General features: G+C 62.3%; 1 protein-coding gene across 1 annotated transcript in view; it reads left to right on the forward strand.

The window, feature by feature from the left end:
- Window positions 1-1,134: 1,134 nt before the first annotated feature.
- The window catches only part of HCN4 (hyperpolarization activated cyclic nucleotide gated potassium channel 4), a 49,817-nt gene continuing 33,295 nt past the window's right edge, over window positions 1,135-17,656 (forward strand). The window contains exon 1 of the mRNA XM_055131662.1: window positions 1,135-2,714. Coding sequence (XP_054987637.1) covers window positions 1,930-2,714 — 785 coding nt within the window. The 5' untranslated portion in view covers window positions 1,135-1,929. The remainder of the gene's footprint in view (window positions 2,715-17,656) is intronic.

Consider the following 17,656-nt stretch of genomic DNA (forward strand, 5'->3'; position numbering starts at 1 on the left):
AGTCACCTTCCCCCAGCACACATCTGCTTCCCCCAGATTCTGCTCTAAATGGGATGCAGGGGGGTAGTCACAAGTGGGCTAAGTAGTAGAATTTAATTCCCCTGAAGGAAAAACTTCCTTTATTCCTCAGTGAGGAGCAGGGCCAGGACAGATTTTTTTGTGTGTGCCCCCTTGTCAAAGCATCCGGTTCAGCATTGACCCTCCCCCACTCCAAACCTCAGGTTTTCCCGTCACCCCCTCTCCGACGGGGACCCTTTCCCCCTTTTCTGAGCTCATTTAGGGGGTCCGCCCTGACCTGGCCCGTGTAACCTCTGAACCACCTTGAGGACCCCCCAGGCCGGGGGAGAGGGGCGGCCTATGTGGAATGCAGGGCGTCAGGCTGCCCTAGGGCAGAGAAAGGAGAGAGCTGCCATCTCTGGGGGACGTGTCCCTGCGCTGGGGACTACTCCGGGAGGGAAGGGAGGGAAGCCGCAACTGGGTCCCCGGCTGGCCTGGGGTGGAGGCGGGGAGCGGGTGCTGCGGGGCGGGGTCGGGGGGGGGCGGGGACCACCCTGCGGTACTGGAATTCCCCGAGTTCCCCCTCGTAGCGTCCCAGGCTGGGAATAAAAACCCACGGACCAGGAGGCGCAGAGCTCGCCCAGGCGCACCGGATCGCCCGCGGAGTCCGCCTCGCCGGCTTCCCGCTGCAGCCCCTTGGGGGTCGGGCAGCCCCGGCGGATCCGCCCCGCCCCGGCGGCGCGCGGGGGTCGGGTCCGCGCCCGAGGCCGCCGCGGGTGCGTTTCTTCGAAGTCTTACCTCGAAGGGCTGTCCGGGTCCCACCCGCGCGCCCGGAGCCTCCCCAAGCTTCCCCCGCGCGCTCCTGGCCAGGCTCCGCAGGGCAAGACCGGCGCGGGGCTCGCCCCCCGCCCGCGCCACAGGAAAACCCCCCGGAGCTGCCCAGACGCAGCGCGCTCCCCGGAAACCCCCTGCTCGGGGCGCGCCGCGGGGAGGCCCCGGGGCTCCGCGTGCACACGAGCCGCAGCCTCCCGGGAGCCGGCGGGGACCCGGCGAAACGAGGCGCGGCGCCCGAGCCACGATCGGGAAACCCCGCCCCCCCAAATCTCGGGGTGGGGAACCATTCGCCCGGAGGGAACCCTGGGCGCGGGGCGCGCCCCCAGCCCGGCTGCGGGGAGGAGACCTGCGAGCGCGGGAGTCGGGGCCGCCCCGGCCCGGCCCCTGCGTGCCCGCCTCCCGAGGGTCCGGCCTGCGCCCCCCGCGGGGCCCGCCCCCCGCCAGCCCCCGGGCCCGCGCGTCGCTGCCCCTTTAAGAAGCCCAGGTAGGCAGGCCCGGCTGCGGGAGCCGCTCCTATGGCAACCCGCGAGCTGCGGCGGCTTCATGAATATTCCGGGGCGCGGGAGCCCGGGCGCTGCCGGAGGGCGCTCCGGGGGAGGCGGCCGCTGATGTAAGCCCGGCCGTGCCGCTGGGCTCCGCTGGGCTCCGCCGGGCTTCTCTGGGCTTCGCCGGGCTGCGGCGGGGAGCCCCGGGACGCGCCCGCCGGGATCGGCCGGCCGAGGGCAGGCGAGCCCCCGAGTGACCGCCGCGAGAGCCCCCCGGGCCCCGCGGGTGTGCGGGACGGTGCCGTGCGCTCGGCGCCCCCGAGCGGCTCCCCGCGCCCATTGTTCCCGCGGGGGCGGGGCGCCTGGAGCCGGGCGGCGCGCCGCGCCCCTGCTCGCGGGCGGGAGGGAGGCGGCCGCGCGGGGTCCCCCGCGCCCCTCGGAGCGCGCGAGCCCGGGGACTGGCCCGGCGCCCCCCGCCGCGTGCCCGGCATGGGCGCCTGAAGCGGCCCGCGCGGTGCCCGTGGCGAAGGACGCGTCCCCGCGGGCGCACTGACCCGCGCGCGGACCTGGAGCCGGGCGGCCGCGCCGCACCCGCGCCCCGGCCCCCGGCGCCATGGACAAGCTGCCGCCGTCCATGCGCAAGCGGCTCTACAGCCTCCCGCAGCAGGTGGGGGCCAAGGCGTGGATCATGGACGAGGAGGAGGACGCCGAGGAGGAGGCGTCGGGCGGCCGCCGGGACCCCGGCCGCAGGAGCATCCGGCTGCGGCCGCTGCCCTCGCCCTCGCCCTCGGCGGCGGCCGCGGAGCCCCGGGGCGCGGCCCTCGGGGCGGCGGCGGACGGCGAGGGGCCGGCCCGCGGCGCGGGCAAGTCCAGCACCAACGGCGACTGCCGGCGCTTCCGCGGGAGTCTGGCCTCGCTGGGCAGCCGGGGCGGCGGCGCGGGGGGCGGCGCAGGGGGCGGCGGCGGCGGCGGCAGCCACGGGCACCTGCACGACTCCGCGGAGGAGCGGCGGCTCATCGCCGAGGGCGACGCGTCCCCCGGCGAGGACAGGACGCCCCCGGGCCTGGCCGGCGAGCCCGAGCGCCCCGGCGTCCCGGGGCCGCCCGCCGCCTCGCCGCCGCCGCCGCCGCCGGCCTCCGCCTCCTGCGAGCCGCCCTCGGCGGACACCGCGATCAAAGTGGAGGGAGGCGCGGCCGCCGCCGGGGACCAGATCCTCCCCGAGGCCGAGGTGCGCCTGGGCCAGACCGGCTTCATGCAGCGCCAGTTCGGGGCCATGCTCCAGCCCGGGGTCAACAAATTCTCCCTGAGGATGTTCGGCAGCCAGAAGGCGGTGGAGCGCGAGCAGGAGCGGGTGAAGTCGGCCGGGTTCTGGATCATCCACCCCTACAGCGACTTCAGGTAAGGGGTCCGCGCCGCGCCGCGCGTCCTCCCTCGGCCCTGCCTCTCCGCCGGAGTTTACTTTCCTTCCTCGCGCTGGGAGCTCCGAGAGAAGTGGGGCGCCTCTGGGCTCCCAGACACCCCTAGGCTTCCGCACCGCGCCGGGAACTTTCCTCTGTGCACGCGGGGCTCCGGTCCGCCGCCTCTCCTCCTAGGCCACTTTGGAGACTGGCTGCAAAGGTGGTTCTGAGGCTGGCCTGGCACAGCCAGCCGCAGTCCGGCTGGATCTCTGCCTCCTGGCAGCCCTTCACTCCGTCTCCCACCTCCCCGGGTCTTGAAAGGCCGGCAGCGCCAGGTCCTTCAGGCTGCACAGCCGACTTCCCCACGAGACAAGAACTCAGAGCAGCTGGCTGGCTTTTTGGGGGGAGCCCACCCTGGACATTCCCACCTGCCTTCTGACGTTGAAACTGCTGCTAGGGTGGGAGGGCAGGACCCTTGGAGGATGCAGTTTACTGGGCGTCGTGGTGCGAACACTTGACATGCTAAGGTGGGTCAGGGCCAGGTGCCAAAGGAACTTGGTGTTGGGTCTTGGAAGAGAGGATGACCTTGCCAGTGATGGTCAGTGAGGATGTCTGGTATCCAAGTTAATGAGTAATGTCCTGTGACCCCTCCCCCCTCCTCCCCCACCCCAAATCTTCCAGTGCTTGGTCCTCATCCCAGTAACTCCAGCCTCTGCAGCTGCTGCATCTCCCTTGGGTCAATTGGGGCTCCCCGGCCCAACCGAGAGACTGCCAGGGAGTTAGACCTTGCCCTCTCCGTGTGGCCCCAGGGTCAGACCCAGGTGTGGGGACATCTGTGCAGAGGGAGCTTGGAGATTGTATTCGAAGTTAGGGTTAGAGATGCCCCTATTTCAGACCAGGTCGTGGGGGACCTCTGAATCGCTGTTCTTGCCCAGGTACCCAGGGTGGATGTGAGGGTCTGGGGGACATTCGCCTCTGTTTGAGCTGGCGTCAGTCTTTCTCTCTGGGCCATGCACACTCTTCAGCCCCTGCCTGCCTGCCAATATCAATGAGCATTTTGCCAATGCCAAGCCCGCTCTGCTAACTCTAGGGAAGCAGGGTTTGTAATGAGTGCAAAACCATTCTCCATCCAATGAGCGACATCTCTGGGGCTGGGAATGACCAGTCACACAAGACTCAGTGGCTCAGTATAGAAGGTGAACTGAGGGTCCCGTCCCTTGAGTTCGGAGGCATGCTCTCCCGGGTCCCCTCTCTCAGAGGGAAGAGCCCAGAGGACAGACCCCGAGACAGCCATGGTCTGTCTTCAGGGTGTGCATGCAGCTACAAGACCCCCCAAGCCCACACCCCCAGACTAAGGCTGGCGCCAGATTCTGAAGTGTCACCCACCGCCACCCCCATGCTTTTAGGACCTTAGGATCCTGCCTGAGCTGGGGTGGAGTGTACCTCTTGCACCCCCACCCCCAGTGTCCGGGGCTCCTGCTTCCCCTTCTCCCCCTCCCTCGGAACACCTTGGCAGGTGGACCGAATTCTGTGCCCCCCGAGCCCGCCAGGCGGCTCTCCCTTCCCTTGCTCAGCTCCCGCCTCTTTGTTGTCTGAAGGCCTGTGTTCTGTGTTCCCCTGCTCCCATTGCCTGTGGTGGGGGTCGGGGTATCAGGGGTCAGTGCAGTGAAGGGCGAGGACATGATGGACTGCGTCCACCCTGCCCTGCCTTTGCCCACCTTGGCCCCGACAGTGGAACTGCCCGCTGACTGTCGGTTCCCTGGGACATGGTGGAGGGTGAGCATGGTAGGGATGAAGGCGGGGTTGCCGGCTGAGCCACAGTAAAGGGGTCAGCCAGGCCTTCGAGTGTGGGCTCGTGCAGGTGGCCGCAGGAACTGGTCACTGGAAGTGTACATGCTTGCAAGCAGGCAGTCTGTCGCTGTCCGGTGCTGGTTGAGTTGTCAGGAAAGAACCCCAAGAAAGAGAAAGACCATCTGCTTGCGTGCGTGCGTGTGTGTGTGTGTGTGTGTGTGTGTGTGTGTGTGTGTGTGTGTGTATGTGTGTATGTGTATGTGTATGTGTGAAGAAGGAGGGTGCTCATGCCCCCCGCATGCCTCTAGGCTCTAAGAGTCTGGGACCTGGTGATGTCTTCTAAGTGCAGAAAACTCACCGCTCCACTCAGCGGCCTCACCCACTCCTCCTGCCAGTGCCCCAAATCTCAGCCACTGGCCTTGGACCTGTGTGTGGCAGTTGGTCCCTATGCCCGGTTCTGGCTTCATGAGCACTTCAGCAAGATCTGCTCCGGCTGGTGGAGGATTTATTCATCATTTTGACAGGCAGGAAGCATTGATCCGACAGAATTGGTTTAATAAAGAATCACCAGCAAGCCATGATCGATAGAGCTTTGTGGTCTGGGGTTCAGGGCTCCCTCTCACGGGCCACTTCTGGCATCTCCTTTTCCTGGCTGAGAAGGCCAGTGCTTCTCCCAGGACTGACCTGGCTGGAGAGACCCCTCTCTCCCTGGCCTTGTGTCTCATCTAAGATCTTTCGGAGCTTCCCCTGTCTGCCCCCCACCCCCAGCCCAGGCCCTCTTGAATTCTTGGGTCATGGCTGGATCCTTCCCGGGCTTCCTGTTTCACTCGGGATCCCAGCTGGGTGGTGGGAAACCGGTACAACCAAACACAGGGTCGGGAGAAAGAGGAAAACGCCCTGAGTGATGAGGTGGCATCTGTCTGGGCCCTCTTTCAAGCATCAGACCCACATGCACGTGTGTGTGTGTGTGTGTGTGTCCTGGTGTCAGTGAGCAGGTGATTTGGGCAGTGTCGTGTGGCATGGCTGGCAGGGCAGAGCCTATATGGATTGTTGGTTCTGTGAACTGTCCTGTGTTCCCAACCCTGGCATGGCCCGGGGAGTAGAAGCAGGCACCAGGATGCCCCTTCTTTCTCATCCGTTGACCTTTCTCTGTCCTCGCTCGAGTCTCTGAGAGCTTCGAGGCAGGGCACGAACACAGCTCCCTCAGGGTCCTCCCGTTGGCTAGACACAGTGGGACTCTGCCCTCACGGAAACAGGACCCACTGCTGGTAGGTAGGGCCCAGGCGCAGCCTTCAGCTGACTCCCTGCCCGGACGTGGCATCGCTGCCTGCACCTTTCTGCAGCCTGTCTACTGGGGCATCCTGCGTGGGTTCTGAGCTGTCTCTGATGGTTGTTTTCCCCACCTGGAAGAGGGGATTCTGGTGGAACCACACTGCCCCCCACCCCGCCCTGGGCCTGGGCAGAGCAGGCTGCCTCTGTCCTGGGCTCTGTGGCTCTGAATGTGTTGGGCCTCCGAGACCTCACAAAGCAGCTTCCAGAAACGCTCGGTCTCTGGGGCTCGGCGACAGGGGCCCCGCCCAGCATTTCCTGGGTCCTGGCTTCACTCTCTGGATCACTCCTGTGGACCCCTGGTACTTCTGGGAGTGCCCGCTCCCCCAGAGGTGCATGAAGCCACTCCCAGATTCAGTGGGCCCTCTCATCTGAGAGCGGTAGGCTTACGCAACATAAGCGGCTCCCGCCCCCATCCCAGAGGACTCCAGGAGAGTCTGTGCCTTGGGGGGCAGGTGCTGGCCTGGGCTGTCATCTGGCCAGCCACCCACTGCTGACAGAAAGCACTTGCGAGCGAGCGAGCTCCCCAGGAAGAGTGTTTGGGGGCTAGTGCCGTCTCCTCCGGCGGCACCCTGCTACCCCTCCAGCCAGGGGACTCTCCAGGGGTGGGGGTGGAGAGGAACGGGGGCAGCTGGCAGGGTTGGGGGACAGTTCCCAGGAGTGCAGCTTCTTCCTCACTGGGAAACTGGGAGGCAGTGGCAGCAGCTCCGAGCCCGGGGTGGTGACATGACAGGCGGCCTTGGTGCAGAGGGGATGCCAAGGTGAGTAGCCGGGCGGTGCTGTGAGTTGGCTCCACGGGCAGCGGATTTGTCCCGGGAACAGGGTGCAGCCTGACGGCACGGGTCTGCCAGGAGCTGTGTGGTGGTGACCAGCCGCCCTGCAGGACGAAGGGCAGTGGGGGGCATAAAAACAAGCTGAGGAAGGCAGGGACAGCCCCCCCTCCTGGGAAAGAATCGGTTGTCCCTGATGGCAAGGCTTCATGTGGGACCGGAAATGGCCGAGGCGACTGTCTCTCTGGCCGGCCCTGCCCCTCTGTGCCCTTGGCAGCTGAGAGCCGCGCAGCTTTGGCGAGGTCACACAAGACTGCCCGGGCTGCCTGTCTGTTACCCGGGAGGTTTTAGGGTCCCCTGGGTGTTCAGGGGTGCTCGCTGAAGCCATGCTGGCTTCCAGACTTCCTCTCTCCTTCCCTGACCCCCTCCTGTTATTGGGACGCAGCCTGGTGGCTGCAGTTACACAGTGCCGGTCCCGTCACCGAGAGCTTGTGAAAATACTGATGGGAGCTCCTGGGGACGGGGTGGGGTGTGAGGCCACCTCTCGGGAGGGCCGGGCACTCTGCTGCCTGGAGTCCTGAGCTTGAGCCACACTTAGCCCCGAGACCCCAGCTCTGAGGCCAGAGACTCCACTTCTACCCGTGGACTCTCACTCAGAGCCTGGCAAGCAGGGAAAGTTCTGGAAACAAAGCTGGGGTCAGCTCCCAGATTTTGGGATAGGGGGTTCCCAGCTATTCCCCCTTCCTGCACCACTGCTTGGGCCCTGCTGTCCCTGGGTGCTGATCCTTGGGGTGGATGCACTGTCCCACCGAATGGCCCCCTATTGTAGGGCGGGAAGAGGACAGAGGGCAGGGGTTGTCAGTGGCGAGTTTCCTGGGAAGCTCAGGGCACCCTGGGGAATGGGCGGGGGAGCACTGACAGAGGGAGACGCCTCCAGCCAGAGCAGCTGCCTGGCCCTGAGGGAAGTGGACGGGGTGTGGAGATCTCAGCGCCCTTCTCCAGCCCCAGAAATGCTGGGCAGTGCTCTGGGACTGAGCCTGTCACTTCCCTGCCCACCTCCCCAGGCCAGTCTACACACAGCCCATGACAAGTGTCCTCCAAATCTGACACTTCTGATGCCTGCTCGACCCTGGCTACCTCGGGGGAATTCCCCTGAGCAGGAGGCCAGCCCTTGACCTGGGCTAGGAGGGCATTTGTCATGTGACCGAGGAGAGAGCCAGTGCCAGGACACGCATAGACACTCACAGACACACACAGATACACGTACACCACGTACACAGACACTCATACACATCACACACAGACACACACAGCCATACAGACACATACCACACACACACCAGACACCAGACACATACACACAGCCACACACACAGACTCACCACACACAGATACACATACACCACATACAGAGACACACAGACACATCACACACACAGATGCACAGACACAGACACGTTATACATACACAGACACACACATACGCACCACACAGATAAACCACATATAGACACACACCACATGCAGATGCACACATACACACAGCATACGCAGACTTACTACACCAGAGATACACTGACACACCATACACACAGACACACACCACACATACACCACACAGGAACACAAACACCACACCACTCACTTATCATACACACCACACACAAATACATATACCACATACATACAAACACCACACACACTCACACATTCGCACACAATACCCTTTCCCAGTCAGCTCAAGGCCCCTTGCAAAGCTGTTGCTGCCAGCTGCTGGTGAACAGAGGGGCCACGGGGGGCCACTTGGTGGAGAATACACATTCCCAGCAGAATGGCCGCCAGTGGCAGGGCTGTGGACTTGCTCAGCGTCCAGGCTTCTGGCCTGGGAGAACACGGCCGGGGCCCTGAGAACCTGGGACCCCCGCCTAGGAGCCCCTCCAAGGTGCTCTCAGAACAGGGCGCGGGAGGAGGCCCAGAGAGGTAGTGAGTTCCCCGTGCAGGCGGGGGTTCAAGCTGAGGCTGAGCAGTGCTGGGCGGAGGTTGCTGGGCAGCGTCCCATGGACCAAATACAGCACCAGATGTGTCCTGTTTGGCCAGCACCGTGCGCCGAGCAGCTTGGAGACAGCACTGGGAAGTTGAAAGGGGGAGAGTCCAAATACAGCGTCCAAGCTTCTCTGGAAAGTGGGAAAGGCTGCCCTCCCCTTGTCACGTCACCTGCCCTGCACCGCAGGCTCAGGAGGGGCCCTGGGTCGGTCCAGCTCAGCCAGCTGTGGTCGAGGGGCTTTGCCCTGCACCCAGCCTTGTCCTCTCTCTTGCATATTTGGCTACCTGACCCCTATCACTTCTGTGTTTGCAATTTGAGACACAAACCAGTTGAGTCAAACACCAGGTGGACTCAGAACAATAACTGCCGTTTATGAGCCGTCAGCCGGGTACCAACTGTGCGGGAGCATCGCATCTAGTGTTTCATTCACTCCTCAGAACCGCTTGAAAAATTGGTTCCATTATCTCTATTTTACAGATAAGGAAATAGACGCTGACGGGGGGGAAAAAAAGACTTACCCCAAACGATGCAGCTGTGAATTACTAGGACAGGAATTTGAACTTGATCTCTGTGACGCTGAACTTAAGCCTGTTTCCCCCTCCCCTCCCTCACTTCCTCACTCGCCCTTCCCTTTCCCCCTCCCTTTCCCCTCCCTCTCTCCTCTTTGTCTTCCTCCTCCTCCACCACCTTCTAAAAATCAAGTTACAAAAGTAGTTCAGGAAGACCATCTCCCGGGGCCAGAGAGTTGGGGCAGCAGGCAGCACCACGTTTGGCCTCCTGGGCCTGCCTGGAGTGACCCCTGAGCTCGGGAGTAATGCCCTCGCACTGTTAGTTGTGGCCCAGATGGCAAAAAAGAAAAAGAGAAGAAAGAAAAAAACATTTTTCTGAAAATGAAAATATTACAGACACGATTTGACAACATCATACGAGGGTGGGCCGCTGACCCAAGGACCCTGTTGGGGTTCAGAAGAGTAGACGTAGAGAGGCCTCAGCAAATGCCTGCTGCAAGTTTTATTCAAATTGGGAGCAGAAGAGAGAACGGGAGAGGGAAAGGGAGAGGGAGAGAGAGCAGGAGAGGGTGAGAGAGAGAGAGAGAGAGAGAGAGAGAGAGAGAGAGAGAGAGAGAGAGAGAGAGGGAGGGAGAGGGAGAGGGAGAGGGAGAGGGAGAGGGAGAGAGAGACTGGGAGAGAGGGAGAGAGGGACAGAGACAGGGAGAGAGAGGGAGAGAGGAAAAGAGGGAGAGAGGGTGAGAGAGGGAGAGGTGGAGGAGAGCCAGAGCCTAGGAGACTGGGGTCTGACCGCAGAGGTGGGAGGCTCCATGCCCACTCCTTGCTCCCAGCTGGACTTTCGGAGAAGCCCCCTCTCCCTCTCAGACCCCCAGAGCCTTTGTGTGTCTCCCCAGTGCCATGCTTGGGTTTGGAGGTGATCAGAATGGTGGTTCCCTGCTTACCCCAGAGGGAAACCTTCCAGGATGTTGGAAGTTCCAGAGAGCAACGGAGCCTGAGCCCGTGTCTCTCCATGGTTTCTGTACATACAGACTGTGATCAAGTCGAATTTACAAGTTAGGCTTAGGGAGAATGAAAAACACTAGGCAGGGCCACCGGGCGGGCCCATGGGGGAGAGCGCATGCCGTGCCCGGCCTGAGCAATGCCCTGGGTTCTGTCCCTGAGGCCACGTGCTACTTGCACCCCTAGCACTGCCGCCTCGGACCCCAGGCTCGGCTCTACCCGTATCAGTAAAACGAAGAGAAACCTCCAGAACTCAAATAGAGCCTAAAATAGAGGGGCTGGAGCGATAGTCTAGAGGGTAGGACACCAGCTTTGCACATGGTCAACCCAGATTCAACCCCCCAGCACCTCATATGTTCCCCTGAGCCCCCCAGGAGTGATCCCTGAGTGCAGAGCCAGGAGTAAGTCCTGAAACCCGGAGGGAGGGGAATCTCAACAGTTAGAACAATACACTGTGAAAAACAATGTAACACAAATGTGTTCCCTCTGGAAGCCCTCACGGGAAGGTGGGCAGTACTCTCTGTGAGCACTGAATGGAGCCTGAATGGAGTGTTGAGTCTGGACTCAAGCTGGGCCCCCCCAAACAAAGAGAGGGTCTCTGGAGGCACAGCAGATGTGCCCTGCCCGCCCCCGCTCGGGAGTGACTCCTGGGAGCCGGCCCGTCTCTTCCCTGACTGGCACGGAGGACCCTGGGCCTGGGCCACATGGATTCGCCAGTGCGGCATCTGCTCCTGGAATGGGGTGACCGAAGATCCAGGGACCAGGAGCCAGGGGTGCCTGGCCACTGACAAGCAGGTGCTACCCGGTCTCCGCAGGTGACCTCCTGAGAAGTGACAAGCAAGAGAATCAGTGGTTGTGCTGCAAGTGTGAACAGGGTCATAGGCCCGTATGGGGTGGGCTTGGGGCCCCACATACAACAGACTTGGGGCTCTGTGTGAGACATACTTGGACTCTGTGTGGGACAGGGTCCACGTTCCCTGGGACAGGTCAGGGCTGTGTGTGTGTGTGTGTGAGAGAGAGAGAGAGAGAGAGAGAGAGAGAGAGAGAGAGAGAGAGAGAGAGAGAGAGAGAGAGAGAGAGAGAGAGAGAGAGGTCAGGGCTGTGTGGGGCAGGTCAGGGCTGTGTGGGACAGGTCAGGGCCCTGTGTGGGGCAGGTCAGGGCCGTGTGGGACAGGTCAGGGCCCCGAGTGGTACGTTCTCTGGACAGGTTGGGCTCCTGCCGGGCGAGGGTGAGTCTGGGGCCCGGCTCTGCTGGGGAGCAGGCTCCAGCTGGCCCTTTGGTCTGAGGGGCAGACTGCCCTCCTCAGTGTGGTCTCCTGAGCATCTCTGTGTGTCACGGGGCTACCCGGGCTTGCCTGGGGGCTCCTGGCCTGCACCCTCTCGGCCTCTGTGCTGACCACCTCTGGCTCTGGGGGAGTAGAGCAGGGATTAGAAATAAGCACAGCACCCTGACTCCTCCCGCCCCTCCTGCTCTCTCTGTCCCCCTGGACTGTCTTCCCAGCTGGCCAGGAGCCTGGGGCTGGGCGGAGCAGTGAGTGGGCTCGGGAGAGAGCCCCCTTCTAGTCCAGCGGCCCCCAGCCCTGGGCTCTCCCAGTTGTGGGGCCAGCAGAGCCTTCAGGCCCGCCCGGGGCTGCTGCGGGGCCTGATAATTGGCTGCTGATGATTTTTGTGTCTGTCTAAGCATTTATCCACGTGGGTGGACGTGTTATATCTGTGTGAATGCGGCTTTCAGAAATTAATGCCTACATGGGACCGGCTAATATTATGTCTTTGGGATTTGGGGAGGGGCTCACTAAAGGGGTCATGCCTCACGGGAGAACACACTGCCCATTTCAAGGCTGTTTTCACTCGTTGGGAAAGGAGAGCAGAATTTCAGCTCTACTGAGGATCCCAGATTGTTGCCCAGGGGGGCTTCCTGGAGGAAGTGTAGCTGTGCCGGAGCTGAAGGAGAGAGTCAAATTGTCTACCCCACCTTTTTGGCAGTGCGTGTCTGGGACTGCAGCTGAGGTCCTGGCCATCGTGGCTGTGGGTGGCCCAGAGGGCAGTTTACTCTGTGTTTTGAGCTACCCCTGTCAGTATTCAGAGCTTCTTCTTGGCTCTATGCTCTGGACTCTCTCCTGGCGGGCTCAGTGGACCCAACACAGTATCAGGGATGGAACCCAGGTTGGCCACGTGCCTGACCAGTGCCTTGCCCGTTCCTTGCTCTCTGGGCCTGACGACAGTTTACTCTGGATCTCACTTCCTCCATTTCTGCCCTCTGCTCCCGTGTTCTGTGGACTCAGCCCCTGGGGCTCCCCACGCCCCCCCCCCCACACACACACACATTGCCTGAGCGGATGTGCGGGAGTTTGCAGTAGTGAATGTCCCCTGCTCGCTCTCCCCCCGGGTCTCGCAACCCAGGGGAGCTCGCCCCGGCCCCGGCCCCCACCGCACTCCCCTCTCCGGAAGGCAGGTGTGACTGCTGCAATCACAGCCCTGAGCCTGTGGCCTGGTGCCCAGAAGTAATTACCCTGCGGTTCCCCTCGGGGCTGGAACCGACACTGTCACTGATGAATGTAAGTCTCCAGCCCCTCAGCCTCGAGCCCGCCGCTGGGGCATCCTCAGTTTGTGCCCTTCCCGGGGCGGCAGGAAGACCCTTAGCACTGCCCCCCGCTCCCCTGGCCGGCATCTCGGGCAGTCAGGGAGACTGTCTTGGGGCCATCACTGCAGCCCCAGGCTGGTCCCTCCTGTTCTTCCTACCTTACGCCTACGTCTGCCCCACCCTGGGGCTTTGCTGGTCCTCCTGGTCCTCACCCCGCTCTGCTTTGTGACCTCAGGAAAGTCCTTTCCTCTCTGTGTCCAGGGATTCGTGGGAGGCTTGGAAGAGAACCGAGCTAATTGGCTCAATAGGTATTGAACCCACAGTCCTGACCCCATTAGTGCAAGCTGAGCCCTTGGGGAGGAGGAGCACTGCCATGGCAGCGCGGATGAGCTGCCCTTCCTCGGGCCAGGCGGAAGCTTGACTTAGCGCCTGTGCTCCCGAGCAGATGAGCAGTCAGCATGCCCCAGGCTCCTTACCCAGTAACAGGAGGCAGCGGGAGTCTTCCTGCCCGGGCTCTGGCCGCCTTAGAGCAGGGAAGCACAAGGGGCTCCTGAGCGTGTGGTGTGGTATTGGTGTGGTCTGCGAGTCTCCCTGCAGAGTGGAGCTGTGGCTCCTTCCTTATTCCCCGGGGTTCGACAGAGGCTCGGAAATGCCTGCACAGAAGCCCCCTCAGGAGTTCCCTGAGTCTCTGGCCTGGTCCTGCAAATGGTCACTAGGTGGCTCCGTGGACACCGCAGCTGGCCAGTGGTGGCCTGGGGTGTCCCAGGACAGACAGGTGGGGCCGGGCCGGGCAGTGTCAGGGAGGGAGTGTGAGGACGCTGGGGCCTCCTCATCCTGCCTGGTCACTGCAGTTTCAGGGCAGGGCCAGGGTGCTGGCCGGTCTAAATGCTGGTTGAGATGCCCACGCCCCCAGCCCAGCTGTGGGACTGCGTCAGGCCTGGCCTCATGAAAAGGTTGTCTCAGGAAGTCCAGGCCATGGGGAACCCTACAGGCATTGTTCTGGGGAGCACGAGGTGATTCTGTTTCTGTTCTGAGCCGGTGAGCAGGAAACCCGAGTCTCCTTCCTGGTAGCGGCCCCCACTGCCTTAGCCTAAGGCCATCGGCACCTGCCTCTCTCTCCCCACCCAGCCCAAGACCGCCCCCTGGCGCCCCGTGGGGACCCCCAGGTTGTTGGTGCTGAGAGTCGTGAGTCCCGGTGCCTGGTGGATGGTGGCGGGGACCGTCTGGTTCCGTTCCCCCTGGCCCCGGGCCCCCAGCCCGTCACAGCAGACAGACTAACCCTCTGGCCCGGCCCGGGTCCAGCCAGACAAACTCCTGAGCCCCGAGAGAAGGTTCCCCCCCCCCACTCTGCCACTCCCTCCCTCCTGCGGCCCACTACCTAGTGCCCGATGGCATGGCGCTCACGCGCTCCAGCACGCGTGCTATTTTTGTCCCATTCTCCTGAGCAAGCAGGGAGAGCTCCTCTGAGTCTCCTTTGTTTCCAGACAACTGGGTGCAGGTCTCTGACTTCTGCCCCCGTCTTTCCCTGCACAGAGAGATTAGTCTCCAAGCCTGAGGGAACACAGCTGGAGACTCCTTTTGGGAGCAGATGACGCCGCCACCGCAGACAGTTGTGTGTGTGTGTGTGTGTGTGTGTGTGTGTGTGTGTGTGTGCACACAAATGTCTGTGGGTGTTACACACGTGAGCGAATGTGTGATCACCATGTGTCGGGTCTCCGGCCCATGGGAGGTGTAACGGCTTGGTATCTCGGTGTCCCTCATGGCCAAGCTGGCCCCCACTGTCTCGGGATGGAGCAGTCGCCTTCCTTGAGGCCCCCTCTTCCCCGCCACGAGTCTCACTCACCCTCTGGCCTCCGTGCGGTGTCCTGGTCAGGGTGGGGTGGGGGGGGCCGTGTCATGTCCTGGTCAGGACAGGGTGGGGGAGCCCCGTGTCATGTCCTGGTCAGGGCAGGGTGGGGGCGCAGCCGGCTCTCCCGGGAGGCGCACCCTGCCATTGGCGAGCGCCCAGCTGGCCGCGGCCCCTGGCCAGCCTCTTTTGCCTCTGCACTGCAGAGATTTGTGGGACCGTGGCTCCAGGGAGCCCAGGAGTCAGGAAGCCCCATGTCACCTGTCAGGCCTGGGCCTCCTTTCTGTGCTTACAGCCCCACCTGCCTTCATGGTCATCGCCAGCCCTCTGCCCTTGGGGTCCCGGCCCAGCAGCCACTGCCCCTGCTCCTCCACCCCCGTGCTAAGCCCTCTGACGGCCCCTTTAGCCACCAGACTGTGGACCAGACTGTCACCCCGCCCCTGCTCCTGCCCAGCAGGGGAGCTGGCCTGGAGCTGGCCTGGGGTCATGCTCCTCCCTGTGGGTCCCTCCAGACCGGACCAATGCACAGACCTCATGGGATGTCTCAGTGGACACAAAAATAGTACAGACGCTGATGCTAACGTGTATGTCCCGAGCATCCTTGGGCCTGTGTGCTATGCCCATAACCTCATTCAGTTCCACCAGAATCCTGTGAGCGGCCATTCACACTCTCAGTTTGCTTGTGAGAAAAACCCATTCAGAGAGGTGCAGTGATTTGTCTGAGGTCACACAGCCAGGAAGCCAAATATTTGCTTTCTCCTCACCATACCTGTTGCTAGAGCCTGGCATGCAGGGTATGGGCCCTGTACCCGCAGCCTCTGTGCCCACCACCTGAGTGCCTGGGAACTACACTGTAGTCAGGGACAGCCCACACCCAGGGTCTAGATATGGGCTGGGCAAGGCCCCCTGCCCCCGAGGGCGGGTGGGTGGGTTATGAGTTCCGGTTTGAGAAGTGCTTTGAGAGATGGGTACTGGGGGGAGTGATCAGAGCCGGCGTCCCCTCCTCTGAGTCTGGCCTCTTTGTGGCACGAGGGGCTTCAGCTCTGGACCCATAGTCATCTCAGAAGGGCAGGAGCGAAGGGTCCTGCCCTGGGGCTCTGGAAACTGCACCACGGTTTGCTCTTGAAGTCTGGGGAGCGCCATGGCAGCAGGGCAGGGAGGGATGCTGGTGCCAGCAGCCAGCAGGGAGCCGGGTGCTGGCCGGCAGCGCTGGCCCGGCCCGCCTCAGGCGGCCTGGGTGCAGCTACCTGGCAGCCCTGTGATTCTGAGTCAGAGGCTCCAGGTGGGTTAAAAATAGCGCCCTGTGGCCAGGCCAGGCGGGTGGAAGGAAGGGAGCAAGCTGTCTGTGGGGGGGCGGGGACCCCAGGGTCAACAGGAGCTGCTGGAAGCGGGAGGAGAGCAGGGGGGTGCCAGAGCTGGGGGAGGCTGAGCCCCCGCTGGGTTGCCCCACCCCCACAGCCAGCCTCTGCTTTGGGTGGATAGAGGGGGTGTCAGGGGCAGCTCTGCTCGAGGGGGAGAGGCGGGGGCTGGTGGGGGCTGGGGTGGGGGTGCCTCGGCATCCTGCAGTCACCCAGCTCTCGTGCTGGGAGGGAGGAAGGGGGGGCCAGGAAGGGTCCATGGGCCCTCATGTGTGCCCGCTACCCTGCACTCAGCCTCCCCTGCTCCTGCCTCCTGCCTCGACCCACCCATCCTGACTCTGGCCAGCAGAAGTTGAGGACTCGATCCCCAGGGCCTGGGTGTGTCACTCCCGGACACGTGCCCAGGGCCTCTGCCCCGTGGAAGAGAGGTTGATTTTTCTGTCCCTAGTGATACTGTGCCTGGAGGGAAACTTTGAAAATAGAGGAAAGTACCTTGGAGGAAACAGAACCCAGCCCACCGGGGTGGTCTTGCTCGCCCACTCTAGAGCCGGGGGCTGTTACTGGGTCTCTCCCGCTCCCCTGCCCAGCCCTGGCCCAGCCCCTGTGCCCTCCCAGGAAGAAAGGAGGGTGTTTCCGCCAGGAGCCCCTAGCAGGGTTGGAAAACTCGGACTCACAGCACAAAGGGGCAGGGGTGTCACAGGACCGGGTGGATCTGCTACCTCCAATTGCCCTTCACTCCCCACCCCTGCTTCCCTCCACCCCCACCTCTGGCAGGAAACAGACCTGGTTGCATCCTCTTTCTTCTTTGTCTGTTTTCAGTTATTCCTGTTACTCTCCCTCACCCGTTACCCCTGCTTTGCTGCTGTTTCTGAGATGTGGACAGGCACTCTGGGCTGTGCTGCTTGAGCACACTTGTGGTTGTGTTCATGGGGGCTGCTCCGTGGGCATGCACACACTCACACATACATACACGTGTGCACAAGCGCACACACATACACACATATACACACATACACATACACCATACACACATACACTCACACACATACGCTCACACACACTCACACACACACATGCTCTCACACATACCTATGTACACATGCAAGCATACACTCACATACATACACATGTACTCACACACTCATATACTTACACACACAACCACACATTCTCACAATACCTATGTACACGTGCAAGCATAGACTCACACATACACATATACACACTCATACACATATACGCACACACACACACTGACACACTCATACACTCACAGTGGGCTCACACTTGCAAGCCAGGCTGAGCACTGCCTGGTGAAGTGCTCCAGCAGCCTGCCCTCCCCCCCCTGTCCAGGAGACCTCCCCTCTCAGACTTCCCCTGGCCCATCTCCGGCTCATCTGCCTCCTCCCTCCCCTCCATCTTCAGTGCGCTGTAGGGGCAGAGGGGCCTTTGCTCGGGGCGTGGCTGGAACACGCTCACACACACTCACACCCGTGCACTCATACACTCGGGAGTCACAGGGGCCTGGAGAGAACTTTCTCCTAAAGCTTTGGGGAAGGAGGAATTTTCTCAGGGCCCTTGTCATGTGCCACAGGGCTGCCTCCCAGACACTCACGCACTGACTCCCTCCCTCCCTCACTCACTCATTCAGTCACCTGCTCACTCACTTCACTTATTCACTCATTTGTTCATTCTCTCATTGTTCACTCATTCTTC

Source organism: Sorex araneus, chromosome 3 (assembly GCF_027595985.1).
Source record: "Sorex araneus isolate mSorAra2 chromosome 3, mSorAra2.pri, whole genome shotgun sequence".
NCBI classification, from domain to species: domain Eukaryota; kingdom Metazoa; phylum Chordata; class Mammalia; order Eulipotyphla; family Soricidae; genus Sorex; species Sorex araneus.